Source organism: Aulostomus chinensis, chromosome 11 (assembly GCF_037954235.1).
Source record: "Aulostomus chinensis isolate RoL2024-O1b breed Wild chromosome 11, RoL_Achi_v1.0, whole genome shotgun sequence".
NCBI lineage: Eukaryota > Metazoa > Chordata > Actinopteri > Syngnathiformes > Aulostomidae > Aulostomus > Aulostomus chinensis.
The window spans coordinates 28,071,749-28,091,324 of NC_141330.1; the positions used below are offsets into that span (position 1 = coordinate 28,071,749).

The window sequence follows — 19,576 nt, forward strand, 5'->3', positions numbered from 1 at the left end:
AAACCACTTTCTGAGGTGGTCTGGACCACATGCTGTCTCACTCGTGTGAATGCAAATGTGTCCTCAGCCACAGTGAAGGAGCCTCATCAAAGGGGGAATAGTGCACAAATGGTGGCGTATTGTTGCAGCGTCTGGTCATGTGAGAAGCGCATGGCGAGATTATTACAGCTGCAGTAACCATCTTGGTGGTTGGTTTGTTCGACACAAGCATCCGGTGATGTCACCAGCTGCGCTCTCACGCGCTCAGTCAAGAACTCAGGTCCCTCCTCGCTTCATCACCAGACCCCCAACACCAGGTGGTCGCTCCTTTAGGAGCTCCAATGTCAACGACCGACTGAGTGTAAGTGTGACCTCGGCGACCTACAGTGCCACGCAAGTGTGTCACTGCAGAGGTGACACACTTGCGTGTCGATTTGTAAGAAACACAAACTGCCGGGGGGTAAACACGGAGCATGTGTTCACATGTGTTCACATGTGTTCACATGTGTCCACATGTGTCCACACGTGAACACGTGTCCACACGTGAACACATGTGTTCACGGGGAGGTGAGATCCCATCACAGCAGACAACAGGAGACGCTTGAACACTCTCCGCACTTGTGACCAGACCCAACAGGATGGATCTCAGTACCTGACGGATCCTGAAGACCCCCCCCCCCCGGGGGCCATGAGGGACTTGCCAGTTACATCTGCTGTTATGTGCTTTTTCAAATGAGGAGTTGCAGGTGAGACAGTGCTTGACAAGGTTGAATATAAGGATACGTCCACAGGTGAAGCGGCGAAGACAATCGTCCGCGTGGGCACTAGATCGTCGACATACCAACTAGACAGGAACGTCAGCGGGACTGCATGACAAATTTTGTGCATTTTGGTACCAGAAAGTCCCACTGCGCTGGGGAACAGGATAACATGTTTCCTCTCTGCCGCAGCTGCGTGATGTGAACAGTCACAAGGTAAGTTCCAGTCAGCGCGTCGTTCCTCCACTCAGCACTACTAACGGGAACTGCTCCAGTCAAAGGAGTCAAACATTTGTTGACTTAGCATTTCGCCATGATGCCTTTAATTTCACTGTCGGTAGAACTCTGGAACCGTAACTGCATCCGTGGAACTGGAACCTTGAAATCCATCACAGCATGTGTAGGATGCTCTGCTGTGGCCTGCCAGGCTCCTCTCAACTCTCGAGTTCTCTGGACTGCATAAACGGTCTGTGCTGCCTTCAGTCGTGAGTGCTTCATATTAACATGTTATCGATTCATAATGGAGCAGAGTTTACTCTGTCACTCAGAACAGTCATTTGTTATCCAGACTATTTCCTGTATTCCGCCTACTTCACTTTAGTTTGATAAGTCACAAGTCACTGAACAGTCGTTTCTATAATAGGGACGTGTGCCTTTAAGAGAGCTCACAGCAGGTCACATGACTAGACTCAGGAAGTCGAGCAAAATTGAGAATGCGTTTCGTTTCCCCCCCTGCTGTTCTCTCAGGAAACAACTGTTCATATCTTCAGTATTTCGTGGCATCGTTGGTATGGAGCTGTCTTCGGAGTTAACTAAGTTCACAGTCCCTTATTGATGTCATGGAAACTTGTTGTCGGCAGGGTTAGACTGTCGTTTGAAATCGCTCACGTCAGTCTGGTATCCTGCGCGCCTGTCCGGTGCTAGCTAGCGTTCTGCTGCCGTCTAGTGGCCATTTTGTGTTATGCACTCTTCGTGGTGATAAATAAGGATGCATAGGGTTCTTAGACGTGTTCATTGACAAATATACAGTGATTTGATACAGAATTTAGTAGATAATTTAGACAATTGCTGTACATAATTGGTAATAAATATCACTTCTGTTCACATCAATAAAAGAGATTGAGCTAAATAAATAGGACAATTCATTCAGATTATTTCGTTCATGTCACTGATGGTACAATGTGCATTTGTATCCTCTCAGTCTCCCCCTGTCAATTGTCATTAAACCTGGGATCCACCATCAACCTGGTGTCCAGAGTCGTGAAGAGCGCAAGGTGTTGAGCTTACTGCTCTTGTGTTGCGTAGCCTTTACGGATGGCAGGATACTGTCAATTTACACTCACGTCTTTGAGTACATTTCCCTGCTTTTATTTGACCCCTTTACAACACTACAGCCAATGTTCCTGATTAACTGTGCCCCAGGACCAGACCCAGCTCTCTCTGTTGCTGGTTTTCTGCACAGTTCATCAGAGCAAAGGCGGAGTTACATTTGTGCCTCAATTCTGAGCTCCTCACACTGAAGCAGCATCCTGATGTTCCACTGAGCCGCCGCAGCCTGCGAGGATCAGCGTGGCCAAACATGGCGCCTTGAGTCCTTTCATTTGGGAATTAGCAGAGTACCGCGCTGTTGCAAAATGAGTGGAAGTGGAAGAATTCATTTTGACAACAAGACTGAGGCGGACAGGAAGTGAACCATATAAGGTCAACTGGTGCTTTTTAATGGCCTCTCAACTCCCAGTATTCTTCCCAGTAATTTTGGGCCTCCTGACGTTTCTCATGCGTTCTTCTAAGTGAGCCTGTACCTTCTGTAGTTCTTGGTTCTGTTCACATGTGCTCCTGTTTCTTTCATGCTGTCTGGAGACGCTTTACGCTGCTGCCTTTTTAAATGTAACACAGGTAAATTCTACCTGTATCTGACGGGACATCCTTTTCGCTCATGTCTGGTTTAAATACATCATCATCACCGCTGACTGGCCTCACTTCAGGCCCAACATGCAGTTTCTTGTTTTTATCTTTCCAACTTCCATACCTCATAAATGTCTCGTACCCCTATGAGACGTTTCCAGGTAGCTTCTAGTACCTGAAAGCAGCAGTAAAGGTTAGCCTGACTCTCCTGCTTGCTCACCTAAAATTACTCGGGTGCACAGTCTGGTGTTCAGAAGAAGAAGAAGACGGCTTTCTTGTAACAGCCTGGATCCAGCAGGATCCAGCAGGATCCTGCAGGATCCTGGAGCCCCATGGGAGGCCCTAAACCAACTCCAGATCTTTCTGCCAGTGTCTGGGCAGTATTAACCTCATGCACATATTTTTTTGTGGCATATATAAGCAAGACTACACAACCCGCACACAGAAAGGATGATGACTGCAACCGTACCACCCCGCTGCTGCGGTGTTGGAGGAATTACAGCGGCACCGTTCTTGTTCACAGGCCAGTTCAACATCAAAATAATGTTGAAAATGCAGAGGAGCAGACAGTGAAAGTGAGTCTCCTGGGTGCTGCAGCCACACAGGCAGGCAAATCAGGAAGAGAAGAATCCGAACACTGAAATTCTCATTTGCTCTGTCAAACTGAGGTCTCAGGCACAAACATAACTCCATTCCAGGTGTCTGATGTCTCATCAGGTCCTTGATGCATAGAAGTACAACGTTGCTTTCATTTCTCACAGACAAGTTCATAAATGAAACCACACCGTCTTTGACTGACAGGCCACACACAGTCTCCTCAGGCTGGGTTTGGGTGGAGGCGGAGCTCATCAGCCCTGGAAGGCGTGCAGCTCCTCTTCGCTGAAGCCCTGCTGCTTCAAAAATCTGACAGATGGAGAACACAGGAAAGCAGGTGAGGGGTCTGCTGAGAGGAGCACAAGCATCACTGCTCATACAGGTCTTCAGAAAGAACAAGCCTGACTTAGAACAAGTGACCCTCTTAACATGGCAAAGTGCCACCAAAAGCATCACCTCCTTTGTGGAGGCTCTGATTCGCAGTTTAGGTGTCAGGATAAATATTCTGACTCTAGTGGCAACACGGAATTTCATGTTGCGAGTGCTTGTTTCTTTTAGCGTCCTCCTCCTCGTGGGTTTGCTGGGTTCCAGGTCCGGCGAGCTGAGGATGTGCCATGGAACAGGGAACTGGGAGCTGGACTCCACATGGGCCGACCTTTTAAAAATTCACTCATTTGATGGGAGACACCCCCATGATGAATTTCAGTCACAGCGCCACTTAGTGGTTATAGGAAGTACATCTGATGGAATGTAGCCTGTCGCTTCGCCTCAATACAAAGCCTCTCACATCATCTAACCCTGCGCAGCAAGCACTCTCTGCACCGCAGGAGGGCTTGTCTTCAGGGTTTGACTCTGTCAAAGGGGTGTATAGCTAACAATCATTTCAGGAATCTGACTAACAATTATACATCGCAATGATTGAATATCACAGCAAGAGGATGTTTGTGATGTCCATGACGTCACTGATTATGTAAATCTCCACAAAACACTTGACATACCCAACTGTGAGCTCCGTGAAGGCAGCAGGGCCACACACACACACGTAGCACTTGGACCCATCGGGCCGGACAAGGAAGTCCTTCAGCATGGACTCTTCCACCCGCCCCTTCCTGCCGCTCCAGCTGTCGGAGGGCTCAGAGAGGACATACTCCACCTGAAACCTGACGGAGCACACACACGCTGAGGAGGAGCAGGGACTCCGAGGTCCGGTGTCAGAGAGAGAATGGATCAGTCTCTGATTCAGGTGTTCCTCCATGATCATCACCACCATTGCTGTTGACTCTTGTTACGTCTCAGCTGCAGTAAACCACACAGCTCAGCTCTCATCCTCCTCTCCAGTCTGGTTCTCCTGATCACCTAACCCTAACCCTAACCCTCACCTAACCCTAACCCTCACCTAACCCTAACCCTCACCTAACCCTCACCTAACCCTAACCCTCACCTAACCCTCACCTAACCCTAACCCTCACCTAACCCTAACCCTAACCCTACAACCAAACCTAACCCTCACCTAACCCTAACCCTCACCTAACCCTAACCCTCACCCTAACCCTCACCTAACCCTAACCCTACAACCAAACCTAACCCTAACCCTCACCTAACCCTAACCCTCACCCTAACCCTCACCTAACCCTAACCCTACAACCAAACCTAACCCTAACCCTCACCTAACCCTCACCCTAACCCTCACCTAACCCTAACCCTCACCTAACCCTAACCCTCACCTAACCCTAACCCTCACCTAACCCTAACCCAACCCTCACCTAACCCTCACCTAACCCTACAACCTAACCCTACAACTACAACCTAACCCTACAACTACAACCTAACCCTACAACTACAACCTAACCCTACAACCTAACCCTACAACCAAACCTAACCCTCACCTAACCCTAACCCTCACCTAACCCTCACCCTAACCCTCACCTAACCCTAACCCTCACCTAACCCTAACCCAACCCTCACCTAACCCTCACCTAACCCTCACCTAACCCAACCCTCACCTAACCCTCACCTAACCCTAACCCTCACCTAACCCTAACCCTCACCTAACCCTACAACCTAACCCTACAACTACAACCTAACCCTACAACTACAACCTAACCCTACAACCTAACCCTACAACCATACCTAACCCTAACCTACACTTTGCTACTTGATAAACTTCATTGAATCTGAGGGAGTGTGGCTGTGACAGGAGCTCTGACATGAACACTCAGCTGCAGTACCTTTCTTCATGAGCAGCGAGTTCATCGAGTTCACTTCGCCACAGAATGTCTTCCTCCCGTCGATTGAAGAATAGCAGCTTGGTTTTTCTGAGGACATAAAACATCTCCATGAAACAAAGGACATAAAAACAGTGAAAGATGGGAGCAAAAGAAAGCAAAAGAAAGAGAACCCTCATCACGTTAGTGATATGTTCTCCTTCCTGCCGATGGTTCCCACCTGATGCTGCCGATCTCTGCTAGGGCCAGTCGAATGAGCCGCGCCATGGGCGTGAACCCTGTGCCTGCTGCCAAAAGGTAGAGAACTGTGACATCACGAAGGGGGCGGAGACTGAAGCTTCCCTCTGGACCACTAACGGATATATGGTCACCTAGAGAGACACAGGTCAGCCCCATTGAAGAGCCAAATAACACACAAGAACACGTGATGGTGTTATTTGGAACAGATATACTGGGACATTTAAGACTGCTAATTGTCTGTTTCACAATGATGTCATCGGGCATTCATCACTGGTGCATAAACAGGAAAAGCTTGGTAGCTTTGTGTCTCAGTAGTGGTTTTCTACAAGAGCACAACAACAACAGATGCTACCACTGCACTTCCTCGTTTCATTCCTATTCCAACATGAAGTTTTTCCTGAGGAAACTGCAAGTATACCCTTCATCAGGAGGATTTATAGAATATTCTATTCTGACAAACTGGTGAAAATACGTTTGTATGACTTTGACAGTGTTTGTTGATTTGAAAAGTAAACCTTTGACTCTTAAATTTGTATGTAAAAAAATGAAGTGAGAGCATTTTGAAACTTGCTCAAATCTCAATACACATCCCAGTGAAGGTCTGCACGCCACACGCTACGACCACCATCATTTACACTGTAACTGGCGTTGCTGCCCTGCCTACTGAGCATTTCAGTGCCCCCACACCACATGGTTGTGACTTACCAGCGTAGAGGCTGTCGAGGTGTGAGCTGAAGACTCCGTCGGGGTAGACTTTGATCATGAGGTAGAGGTCTGGTTCCTGCGAGGAGGGGCGCGGTCCTGCTGAAAGATCCTGGTCTACTGGAGTGTACGGTCTCACTACCTCTGTGTCTGGACAGAAATAAGACCATGAAGTATGCAGAGAAGTCACCTCGCCGCCCCCTGCCAACCTGGGTCCTCCTGTGTGAACGTGTCAGTCACGATCCGAGGGGGTCCTTTCTGCAGGTCAGACCCTGAAACTCACGAGTGTTAACATGCATTTGTTAAAATGACAAACAAAGATGCACGAACCAACGTCCTTTGGAGCTTTTAATATAAAGAAAAACACACCAGTACATCCATCAGTGTCCTGCTGAACTGATTTGTCTTTAAGTACGAACGTTTAAGGGTTCTAATGTCCTCGTGAATTCATTCAATCAGGAGGCCCGCCTCAGATATTACTACAGGTACAGAGTGACGGGACCGGGATGAAGGGTGCCGCTCAAACTCTTGAATGGGTGAGGTGTTGAAATGAAGGCGTATCAATGTGGATGCAGTGCTGAGAACTGACAGTGACACCGTCAGCACAACACAGAGGAGACATTTCAGCATCATTTTTCCTTTCAGAGAAATTAATGCAGCAAAATGTATGGATTGATTGGAAGAACAGGAATTCATAAGTTAATGAAGGAAGTCCTCCAATTAAGCATTTCTGCCAACAAGTATTCAGGAGTAGCAGCAGTGGTGAAGCAGGAGCAGAGCTGGATGTGGAGCTACGATTCCCAGATCAACACCAGTTCAGGCTTCTCTGGCTTGACCCTAAAACAGCCTCTGAACTTGGTGCCTTCATTCAGTCTGGTTGACTGGGACGCAAGAGCGCCATCATAGGAGGAAGCCAACGTGCAATCATATGGCCTGCAGCCATTTTCTTTTCCCTCTTTGATTGCTCAAGTTTCAAAGCATGAAGAGAGCAATATCTGAATCCCTTCTGCTTTTCTTAGGCACCAGGAGCAACATGTACTGTGTTTGGTACCTTGAACGAGGGCTTTGAGGTAGACATGTTTTCCGACAGGCACATTCATGACCGTCCCACGAGGAAGTTGCAGACGAAGCACATGGGTGTTGTGGTTTACTTCAGTCTTGGATGCCAGCACACAATCACGAAAGTAGAGAGCTGTGAAGAGAAGGGGATGCAGACTTGTGACCAACCATGTAATCAGATAGATCAGGAAACTCTAGAATTCAGGAGATCAGGAAGTGCATGCACAGGCCCATCTATCCATCTTCCTCAAATCTGGGGTCGGGTTCCGGGGGCAGCAGCCTGAGGAGAGGGACCCAGACTTCCCTCTGCCCAGCTACTTCGTCCAGGTCCATACAGGGATCCCGAGGTGTTCCCAGGCCAGCCGAGAGACATGGTCTCTCCAGTGCGTCCTGGGTCTTACCCAAGGCCTCCTACCCCTTGGACGTTCCCCTGAACACCTCATCAAGGAGGCATCCTGATCAGATGCCTGAGCCCCCTCATCTGACTCCTCTTGATGTGGAGCAGCTCTACTCTGAGCTCCTCCCTGATGGCGGAGCTTCTCTCCCTGTCCCTAAGGACCCCAAGGAACTCCTCCACCTGGGGCAGGGTCTCATCCCCGACCCGCAGATGCCACTCCACCCTTTTCCGGTTGAGGACCATGGACTCGGACTCGGAGGTGCTGATTCTCATCCCGGCTGCTTCACACTCGGCTGCAAACTGATCCAGCGGGAGCTGAAGGTCAAGGCCCGATGAAGCCAGCAGGACCACATCGTCTGCAAAAAGTAGAGCCCCGATCCTGCAGCCAACAAAACGAATCCCCCACCATAGTGTCCCCAGGCACTGCTTCATTATTAGAGGACATGTCGGTGGGACTGAGGAGGTCCTCTAAGTACTCCCTGCGCCACCAGGCCTGGCTCCAGAGGGGGCCCCGCTGACCTGTGTCTGGTCGAGGGAAAACTGGGTACAACTTTGTTGATCGTCATTGGGGTCTGTTGAGCTGGTCTTTGTCTGGTCCCTTCCGTAGGACCATCTTGAGGGACCCTACCGGGGCCATAAAGCCCCCGACAGCTAAGCTCCTACGATGATTGGGACATGCAAACTCCTCCACCATGATAGGTGGGAGCTCAAGGAGGAGCATGTACAGGTGGGTTTAGACTGGAAAACCCACCCAGTATTTTATGCACTACTGTTCTGAAGTTTCAGGTCTGTCATTATGGTCATCACATCTTTTTTTAATCAATTATATACAAGTCAGACATGTCCGAGGGCAGAGCTTCAAGTATCTAGGTGGCAGGAAAAGTGCCATGCTGAGAGGACCCACTCCCACAGGAGCAGGTAAACCATAAACACCGAATCAGATGCAACTCAAGCAGCAGACAAAGTAATTTATTCAAGTTTAGTCATGTCACCACTGCTATACAGTCTAACGGTAAAATTGTTGATGGTTAAATTGACATTTTTATTTTTGGGGTGAAAGCATCAGATGACTTCTGACCCTGACTCAAGGTTCACCTCTAGGTTCCATTAATTTTGAGCCTTTACTGGACTCATCTTGACACCGAAAGGTTCTTCGGGCGTCGTTTTTATTTGCTCTGGTGGATTCAGCGGTGGGCTAGACCAATCATGTGACCTACAGTAGTGTCCAAGCTATCACATCCAAACCTGAACATGTTGAACGCTTCTGTAGCAACGTGAGGGGACGTGTGGGAATACGGAGCCGCTGCAAAAGACTTCCTTTAAACACAAGTCAAGCTACATAGCTAACATAGCGAATAGCTTTAATGTAGAAATCTTATGAATTGCACTGAGAGCACGTGTTGACCAGACAACGTATATCGATTCTAGTTGTCATTGTCAAATAACAATCTCAAAGATGAAAGGAGTCAGAATGAGTCTTTGATCTCACCTCGGTCTTTTTTACGTAGAAAAGTATTGTGGGATTCCAGTGGCTGACCGAGACTGGACCATTTTCCTTTAGCCTGCTTGCGTATGCTAACCTGGATCTTTCCCACCGCGTTCGCAGTGTGAACTGTTGAAGAAACGACAGTTTAAGACTCAGAAGGCGACGGTGGGGGGGAACAGAGGTTTCAGGTTCCGTCTTACCAGCAACGTTTCCCTCAACTTCTTCAGCAAGACCTGGAAGAGCACCAGAAGGAAACTGACTATACAAGAACTGTGCGGTCAACGGGAACACAATGTGCATCCATGTCTAAACTCATTGTTGCAAACATGACAGCTGCTGCTGGTGAGAAACTGATGTTTTGAGGGAAACTCAAATGCGATTTATCGTTCGTTCCTTAAATCCCTGCAGCTTTTCTTTGAGCTCCTTAACTTCTGCAGACCCTTGTCTTTGTCTTCCCCACTGTCTTTGATGGGGGGTCTTGTAGTCTGCCCTCCCAGCTGGAGGACAAAGTGCAGCATCACTTGGGCCTTCTCCAGTGTCTTAGCCTCCATCACCTCCAGGTTCTTAGGGTAGGACTGTGCCAGGATCCACATGGATCCAACACTCTTACCAAGGATGCTGGTGGTAACTGACAGCCTCCCATCTGGAGGAGGTGCTGCTTCCTCTCCTGGGAGACCCAGACCGTCGTATCGTCCTGAGTGCCTCCGCATTTGTGCGTAATTGTTTGTGTTCCTGGTTCTTTGTCTAAATGTGAACATAAATGTCTAAAATGTGGAAATATGAGTGAGAGGTGCAGTTTGTTTACTATTCATTATTTTTGCACTGCTTTGTAGACCCTTTTTTTCCACAAAAAAATCACCAGACTGAACCAAAGGCAAACTAAACAAAGAAAATTCTTACTGTGCTTTTTTTAAGTATTTCAGTACATTTCCTCTTTTTCAGCCTGATTTACGTACTCTGTTTTTTGTATTACTTTGGTACTTTCATCTGTGTACTCTTCTACACTGTAGAGCTACAACTGGTGCCTCATTGATCACATGACCTGAGTGACATGAAGTGACTATCATGTGACGCCCCACAGGCCCCTGCGGTGGCACTGTTGATCTGTGTGAGCACTGTGGATGAGGAGCAGACGCTGACAGAGTCCCTCGACAGCTTCCTTTACATGACCAAAGATTTCTGATTGATGACAGACAACTGGGGCTTTCCTCCATGACAACGAGAAAACTGAGAGAACACAAGTGACTGCTGCACAACTGCGGCGTGTGCGAGAAAGAGAGAGAGCGTGTGTGAGAGCAAGAGAGAGCGTGTGTGAGAGCTAGAGAAAGAGAGAGAGCGTGTGCAAGAGAGAGAGAGAGTGAGAGAGACAGCGTGTGCTGGAGAGAGAGAGAGAGCGAGAGAGAGAGCGAGAGAGAGAGAGCAACTGCTCCTCACTGGAGTGTTCTTTACTCACCTAAGTGTAGCATGTAGGACATCTGCCCCAGCAGCACCTCCAGCCGTAACACCCCTGAGTGGAGGTCAACCACAGTGCAGCCTGAGCTGGGTATCTGAGGGAAGAACACGGGGGCGGGCCCATCATCGTAAATGTAATCAAAACAAGAGCAGATTCGTAGCAGATGACGCAGCGTCACCTGACATCTCCAATCATAACACAGAGGACAGATGAACTCAAGAGGAACATCAACTCTGCTGAGGTGGGCCGATGATTTGTTCCACACATAAGATTCTTTTTGTGTCCATGTGGGAGAAAAAGGTTTTGTTCTTAAACTACATCCTTAAGCCAACAACATAAAGAAACACTCCACATATTTTCACGGGTATGCAGATGATACACACAGTCGTACTGCAGATATCACTGCAACCAGTTACACCCAGGGGTGAAAGTGAGACGGAACGCAGTTCCGTTAAAAAAGGAGGAGAAGGGAGCTGTCAAAATCCCATATTAAATAAAGAAAACGACGTCTGACGGCAGTTTCACACTGAACGCGGCAGACACGGCGCGCTACGCGGGGCGGGGCAAAAGCACGCGCAGCGCTACCGACTTGCTGGGCTTGGTTGGCGCTCATGTGATGTCACAGCACACCCACATACACAATGAATGGACTTCCCCCGCGCAGCCTGCGCCTTGCATGTTCAGTGTGAAACCGCCTTGACACGGAGTCGCGCCCATGAGCGCATCTCCGCATGCGAGGCGTTTCTGGTTGGCTGACAGACGGACACCTGGGTCACGTTACCAGCATCGTTAGTTCTGATTGGTTAAAACCACACTGTTCTGCTTTCACGGAACGAAAAAAAGAGAAAGAAGACAAAACAGAGGACAAAAACAAAACAGTGATTGTTCTTGAAGTTCTCCTCATTCTGTGTGGTGTCACTCCCTGTAAAGTGTGAACTGATACTTTGCTAAATAAATCATGGAGTGACTTTGATGATCTGTGTCTTCATGTCTGCCTGCTCCCTGTTGTCAGCGCTGGAGAGGGCAGTGACTGTACAACGCAGTTTTCAAAGCGTTTCCAGGGGGAAGGGTGGGGCTCTGGGGGTGCAGTTGTGTGGGGAACAGACACCTGAAAACTGGAATAAAAATCACCCCAAACCGATTAAAAACCGTAAAATTTTGCGCACCCTTTGGGCGTGCGCTTTTTTTTTAACAGTTCCGGCAAGACTTTTAAGCCACTTTCACCCCTGGTTACACCCACAACACCAGCTGTTCCTACATTGACCAGACCCAGGAGAGGAGACCAGATCCCTCCTGGACTGGCTTCTGTGCACCGGATCCCTGTCAGATCCACAAGAGAATTCTCGATTCTTCCTCGAACATCAAAGCCCTCAACAGTCAGGCCCCTTCATGTCTGACAGAGCTCCTGGCTCCCCAAAAACCCAGCTAGAACCCTTCCCTCCCAGGATGCTGCTGGGCTCCTGCTGGAGGCTCCAAAAGTAAAATGGGAGGCGGAGCCTCTAGTTGTCAGACTCCTCCCCCGTGGAGCCAGACCCCAGCTCTTTATTTCCCTCTCTCTCTCACTCCAAACGGCAAGGTAGATGGTCGCCACCTGAGAGCCTGTGTCTGCTGGAAGCTGAAGTTGTTCATCACTCACGGGGAACTGTTGGCTCACTCAACCACGAGGGAACTAAACTGACTCTCCCACTGCGACGGCAGCAACACGCACCTTCTGATTCATCATGGACGACGCACAAAAATACATTGTTGATGGAGCTGAGTGTTTACCTTCCTCTTGGCATAAACAACCAGATGAACGGTCACATCGGTCTGGAACCAGTCGTACCTGCACGCATCAGACCATCATGGTTGACATTCCACTCAGTTCAACATCAGCTTTGACTCGTGTGTTACGTCATATCTGCTTGTAGATGTTGTCTCATGTTACCGAGGTCGGGAGTCTTTGTCTGGGGGAGGAGCCGCTGAGGTAGGGGGGGCTAAACCAGTCGGTGGTGCTGGTGCTGAGAGGAAAGCAGAAAAACAACTAAATCAGCACAAAGAATGAAGTCCAGACATAAATGTTAAACTTAAAACCAGACAGGCACTTCAGGAGCGCAGAGGCTGCACCTGACCGCCCACCTCAGTGGGTTACAGGCACCTACAAAAATGCTCCGAGTACTTGTCAAACAGTAACAGTAGCAGCAGAAGTACTGGATGAGGGTTCTCATCCTCGCTTCAGGGTTCCGGGCATATGAGGGTAGTTGTCATGTGAGGCTGATCGAACGGTCTGTCGGACGAGTGTGTCAGTGTAGACCACAACAACGGGGACGGGGTGTTTGTCTCCACCTCATCCAGTGAGGTTTCTATGTGTTAGCGCACCCTTCATCGCTGCGGGGGTCTTGGTGGCCATCCTGCCCACCAGGCACTCTTTCAGCATGGACTCATAGTTGACCCAGCGGTGCACCTGAGGACACACACACGCCGTCACTGATCTGCTGGATAAGGAGAGGCAGCTCAAGTAGTGCCCCAGCCCACCAGAGTCCAGCGCGCACACACACACGGATCACATGACAACCCTCAGTAAAACTACAGAACATCTAAGTTCTCATTGGGCCTAACCCTAACCCTAACCCTCTGTGAGCTGGCTGAGAATAAGGAGGCTTCACTTCTAACCGACGCCTCTGAACTGTGGGGAAGTTTACGTTGCAGAGGGTAGTTTTGCTTTCTGTACCGCAAAAATATTCACTGCATAGGAGAACAAAACCAATTTAAATGGGGAAAAAATGCAAAGTGGGATCATACAAAATCAATTGTTCATTTCTTTTTTTGGGACCAACTATGCATTTTTTGTTTCCTGGACTCTTTGTGCTGGGGTCACCTGTTAAAAATACAGAAATGGCAAAATCTAAAAGCCCAGTACTTAGACAGCCGGCAGCGTGCAGGCCGCAGTCTCACACCTCCGCTTCTGGGTGTGTTCCACTTGGAACAGAAGCACAGAACTTCCATACCTGGTCGAAGAGTTCGGTGCCATCGATCCCGGCCGCCTTCATCAGCTCCTCCTCCCCTCCAGGGTGGTAGTCCATGTAGGGCGTGACATTGTACACCATGCCTGAAATACATGTCTAATTTGTCATCCACTCATTAATGCATCACGCCTCAAAACAAGGAGCAATGCAACATAATTCCTCCATCTGTAAGACCTGAATCTCACGCTGAGGAGTTCTACTCAGCTTGGTTACAACTGGACTTGGTGCTCTGTGGTCTGGAGTCGCACCTCTCACAACTCCACTGTGTTTGAAGAATGACCCAACCTGCAGGATCAGGTTAGCATGAGGTCTGATTCTGATAGTCCCTGCAGCTCCCTGTCCCGCAGGGACTTCATCTATTCCTCCCGGCCCAGACAGATCCGCACTGGGCGGTGGAAGGAAGCCCACCTCGTATGCAGGTCCAGCAGTCTTCTCGGGTGTTGTGCTTCTGCAGCTCCTCCTGGGTGACTTCAATCAGGCGCCCTCTGAGTCCGGTTAGGTCTTTCCCACTCTTGGCAAACCGGATCCAGTCCATTAGACTGTGGCCAGGCTTCAAGGCCACCTTAACGGTCAGTCGAGTAACAGAGGACAGAGTGATTATTGCTTCTGGTCTGGATCTCTGCGGAGGTATCAAGACAGACCGGTGCCAACTTGCTAGAAATGTACAGCTGTCAGTGGGAGGAAACTCTGAAGACACCCGAGTTCTGATTCATGCGGCGTGTTACCTTGTTCCTCTCGGACTGGCCGGACGGAGCGACCCGCTGCTGGGAGCCCGGTGCAGGGAACGACTGGGTCGGGATGTTCAACATGCTGGGAACGCTTCGCAGACACCCCCAGTGTCCGAGAAAACCTACTCAATATTAACCAACGTTAGTTTACAGGTAATGACATGAGCGACGGACTTGTAGTCAACGCTGCTGCTGAGTGTGACCCGCTCTCGCCCCCCCGGGACGCATCCCCGTCAGGACGGTGCTGAGCAATGCAGCGCCAGGCTGAGCTAGCTAAGCTAGCTAAGCTACAGAGCCACGGACCTCCCGCCACCTCACTAATGGCGCCACTTCATGCTAACATTCACCCAGAAGAGGAGCGGCCTCGCTGAGCAAACCCCCGGGTGGCGCCTGGTTCGCTGCCGGCGATAAGTTACATGCGAAGTTATTCACTGCTCTACTGTGGCCAAAGACTACATAACAATGTCGCACACGTTGACGTCATCAATATGCGACGGTACTGTACCTTGAAGAACTTTGCCCCGAAGCTATTCTGCCAGACAGCCTTACTACGCCTACTTACTACGCCTTGTTGTGTACGTCAGAGGCGGTGGTAGAAAAAGTACTAATATTTCAATAATATAAAACTTTATGGACATTTGATAGGAAGTAATGTAAGCCGCGTAATTGGATGTTTTTCATCTAGAATAAAGTAGTATTCTTTGGGGAAGTTGTTAGTGGCATGATTATTTCCGTTTCAGATAATCAGATCTAGGTTAGTCTGTGGGTATTTCATTTGGAAGGAGTTTTCAGAAAAGTTTTGTGAATTGGCTACCCCGACCCGTCAGACAGCAAACACAGGCAGTCTTGTTCTGTTGCCTAAATCTACTCTAACTGCGACAGATAAATAACCATAATTTCAAGAATAAAATAAAAAGCAAAGGAGGAGGTCAAACCAAACAATACCAGGTCAAGAGATTGAATCACCAACTTCAAGATGAACAGTTCCCCTTCCTCTCTGACTCCCCAAAGCCTGTCACAAACTTCAGGGCAACTTCCCCCACGCTCACCCTGGCTGTGATTAACCTGGTTCGGAGAACAAGCCTCACTCAGGTCCTGGTTGCTTGTTGATACTTGCGTGTACAGACTGAGACCCACCCTACCGGAAATGAAACGGGAGAAAAAAGTGACGAAAGGCGATGCGGTTGCTTCACCCTCGCCGTCATCATCGTCATCATCGTCATCATCGTCGTCGTCGTCTCTGGCCCTCTCCTGTGACATGGTGGCAGGGACAGCATCGACCACACCGCCTCAGCCCGCCACGGCGGTGGATGAAGGCTAATCTGTTCAGAGGAATCAAGGAAACGAGCCGTGACGTCAGAATAAACGCCCGGCGTCACTGGCCGGCTGCTGACGGAGTGTGTGTGTGTGTGTCACGTCAACCTGTGGAAGGAAACTCACTGAGGCTGAGAAATAAGCTTTTTAACCCTTTGCAGGCTGGAGGAGCTCATTAGACAAATATTCAGGGCAGGGACTCGGTTTAAAGTGCGGCAGGAGCCTCACCGCACCTGTCGGTCCCGCCATCAACTGCTGCTCCGAGAGGGAGGAGCTCCGGAGTCAGGTGACCGGCGCGGCCAGCAGGCCCAGGTCCGACGAATTGCGGTGTGGTTCCTGTTGCGCCCTGCAGATGGCAGCAGAGGCCAAGCGTTCTGGCTCACAGGCCGAAGAACGACAACAACCTTTGCTGCTGAGGTTTTTGATTGTTGTCTTCCACAAGGAGCCGAACTCAGCCGAGTCATTTACGTCACAGTGAGATTTAGCGGTTGGATTGTTCAGTTCCACACGCTGTTCTGTTCAGCAGAATGTTCTAAAATAATCTAAGACTCTGGCGCTCCAGCCGTGAGCAGACCAGCGTGTCAGTGTCCCGTGTGTTAGCAACTGCTTTCATCTTCTCGTTGTCACCACCCTTCCCCTCTATCCTGCTTCTCCTTTGTCTCTCCATCCATCTCTTCCCCCTCCCCTGTAGAGCCGGCACATGATTACAATTTCAAAACCATTTGCTGGATCATTGTCAGATAATCCCATGTTTGGTCTGATGAGTCACGCGCCTCATTTGCCCCGGGGCAGGACTACTTGGGACCTGTTCTCAAACAGCAGCCAAGGCCCAATAGGTGGCCCTGAGGGGCCACCAGCAAGAGCGGGGGTGTTCCAGACCTGGAGAGGTGGAATTAGAGCACAGAGTGTGAAGTGTCAATCTAGACAAGATTGTTAATTATCAGATTTACGTTGCCTGAAAGACCGTCTCCAGCGACAGTAATTGGCCCATTATCTTGACTGAAGGCCTACGTGGTCACGCAGTAGAAACCCTTTTATTTTCCCTCACCACATATCACATATGTACCAAATATACTGAGAATCAGGGCGGCCCGGGGGAGCAGTGGTCCTCACTGTGGCCCCCAGCAAGAAGCTTGTGGGTGGAGCCCCGGCTGCAGCACGGGGTCTTTCTGGGTGAGTCTCCATGTTCTCCCTGTTCCTGCTGGGTTCTCTCTGGTACTCCAGCTTCCTCCACAGTCCAAAGACATCAAGAGGGACCAGGTTAATCCAGACTCTAAATTGACCGTAGGCGTGGCTGGGAGAGCCAATGGTTGTCTGTCTCTATGTGTTGGCCCTGCCATGGACTGGTGACCTGTCCAGGGGGAAGGCTGCTGGGATAGGCTCCACCCCCACCACCCTCAACAGGAGAAGAGGGGGAACATGGAGGGAGGGATGGATGATGGATGGATGATTGATGGATGGATGATGGATGATTGATGGATGATGGATGGATGATTGATGGATGGATGATTGATGGATGGATGATGGATGATTGATGGATGATTGATGGATGATGGATGGATGATTGATGGATGGATGATGGATGATTGTTGGATGATGGATGATTGATGGATGGATGATGGATGGATGATTGATGGATGGATGGATGATTGATGGATGGATGATTGATGGATGGATGATGGATGATTGATGGATGATGGATGGATGATTGATGGATGGATGATGGATGATGGATGATTGATGGATGGATGATGGATGGATGATGGATGATTGATGGATGATGAATGATTGATGGATGGATGATGGAAGATTGATGGATGGATGATTGATGGATGGATGGATGATGGATGGATGATGGATGGATGATTGATGGATGGATGATGGATGGATGGATGGATGATGGATGGATGATTGATGGATGATGGATGGATGATTGATGGATGATGGATGGATGATTGATGGATGATGGATGGATGATGGATGGATGGATGGATGATGGATGGATGATTGATGGATGATGGATGGATGATTGATGGATGGATGATGGATGGATGGATGATGGATGGATGATTGATGGATGGATGGATGGATGATGGATGGATGGATGGATGATGGATGGATGATTGATGGATGGGTGGATGATGGATGGATGATGGATGGATGATGGATGGATGATTGATGGATGATGGATGGATGATGGATGGATGGATGGATGGATGATTGATGGATGGATGGATGATTGATGGATGGATGGATGATGGATGGATGATGGATGGATGATTGATGGATGGATGGATGATGGATGGATGGATGATGGATGGATGATGGATGGATGGAAGTGTTGTTCAGCCGCTGCTGTGTTAACATGCCTCTTTTCTACACAGCGTGGCTTTTTTTTCTCTCATTGAGCAGCTTTGCTGCTCTTCAATGAACGGCTGCTTCACATCCCGGACCTCCATCGTTGTTCGTTCCTTCTAACAACTTTTGTGTTTTTAATGTGTGAGAAATTCCTTGACTTCTGTCACAGTTGAGAGAAGTCAGCGTTCGTCTTCGTTATGTCCTCTACTCTTCTGTTGAACAGAGGAAGGAAGACATCAGGGTTCTCTAAATGTGTTGCTGGTGTGGGAGCTGATTCTTCCAATCCCAGTCTCAAGTTCTGGACCCGTGAAAGCCGACAGCACGGCTCTGACCAAAGGAAACCCTTGGACGTGGATGTCCATCTGTCCCTCTGCTGCGTGTCCAGGTCTCACCTCTGGAGTCGTAACTTTCACAGCCAGCAGACAGTTGGCATAGCTGCTGACCTCATTTCTCACTTGGTTCTCAGTGCACACACACACTGCCATATGGTTGTGTGTGTGTGTGTGTTTGTGGGGGGGGGGGGGGGGGGGTTGAGGCAGAAACAGATGAGGCATGGATTGACAAATAGCTTTGGCAGCCATTTTATTCCAAGTGCCATCGTCATCTCTCCGGCACCATCGAAACAATTTTTTCCAAAGAAAAAGAGCTGTGATTGGTTGTGTGTACAAGTGTATACATCATCAACCATCATACTGGAGTCAGTGAAGGTAAAACTGCAGTAAGTGATATTTCTACTACTATAACGAGGAGTACATTGAATGAAATGAATGAATTAAAATTTTATTATTGTGTCATTGCATACAACCGCATGCCCAGCCCACATGGGCTTACAAGACAGCCTACATTCCAACAAGCCCGAGGTCAAAGTACATATTCTCAAAAGAAACTCTTTCATCACCACAAAGTAGTACACACATCCTAAGGTACAGCTGGAAGCTTGCCATGTATCACTGACAAAGTCCAAGTACTAATTAAACAAACGATCTTGCCTTCTTTCCCAAGCTTTTGAAATAAAGTTGGCAAAATGAAGTACATCAGCATTAAACAGCCATTCCAGCTGAGCTCTTGAGGGTTCCGTTCTGCTCACCAACAGGTTCCGTTCTGCTCACCGACAGGTTCCGTTCTGCTCATCGACAGGTTCCGTTCTGCTCACCGACAGGTTCCGTTCTGCTCAGCGACAGGTTCCGTTCTATTAATGAACTGAACAGCTATTAATGAATTGAACAGTTATTAATGAACTGAACAGTTGCTCATGAATTGAACATTTATGAATGAATTGAACAGTTAATAATGAATTGAACAGTTATTAATGACTTGAACAGTTATTAATGAACTGAACAGCTATTAATGACTTGAACAGTAATTAATGAACT

The 19,576-nt window shown here is 48.8% G+C and overlaps 1 protein-coding gene and 1 long non-coding RNA gene across 7 annotated transcripts in view; both read right to left on the reverse strand.

Moving 5' to 3' along the window:
* Positions 1–694: 694 nt before the first annotated feature.
* cyb5r4 (cytochrome b5 reductase 4) lies at positions 695–16,094 on the reverse strand. Of its 6 annotated transcripts, none has more exons than XM_086219309.1 (17): positions 15,972–16,094; positions 15,674–15,853; positions 14,529–14,653; positions 14,212–14,422; positions 13,786–13,886; positions 13,157–13,241; positions 12,726–12,798; positions 12,566–12,623; positions 10,799–10,892; positions 9,546–9,578; positions 9,349–9,471; positions 7,455–7,595; positions 6,407–6,553; positions 5,682–5,832; positions 5,465–5,551; positions 4,235–4,396; positions 695–3,545 (listed from the first exon to the last, which is right to left on the reverse strand). In XM_086219309.1, the coding sequence occupies exons 2-17, from the start codon at positions 15,789–15,791 to the stop codon at positions 3,491–3,493; spliced, it is 1,764 nt and encodes a 587-aa protein (XP_086075435.1). In that variant the 5' UTR covers positions 15,792–15,853; positions 15,972–16,094; the 3' UTR covers positions 695–3,490. The 6 variants fall into 6 exon arrangements, with proteins under 6 accessions (XP_086075435.1, XP_086075433.1, XP_086075438.1 ...); XM_086219307.1 differs by having other exon boundaries at positions 15,581–15,853; XM_086219312.1 differs by lacking the exon at positions 15,972–16,094 and adding an exon at positions 15,498–15,596 and having other exon boundaries at positions 15,674–15,781.
* A 2,846-nt stretch (positions 16,095–18,940) lies between these two features.
* Positions 18,941–19,576, reverse strand: part of LOC147253934 (uncharacterized) — an 18,852-nt gene continuing 18,216 nt past the window's right edge. The window contains exon 3 of the long non-coding RNA XR_015118451.1: positions 18,941–19,392. This is a non-coding gene — a long non-coding RNA (uncharacterized LOC147253934). The remainder of the gene's footprint in view (positions 19,393–19,576) is intronic.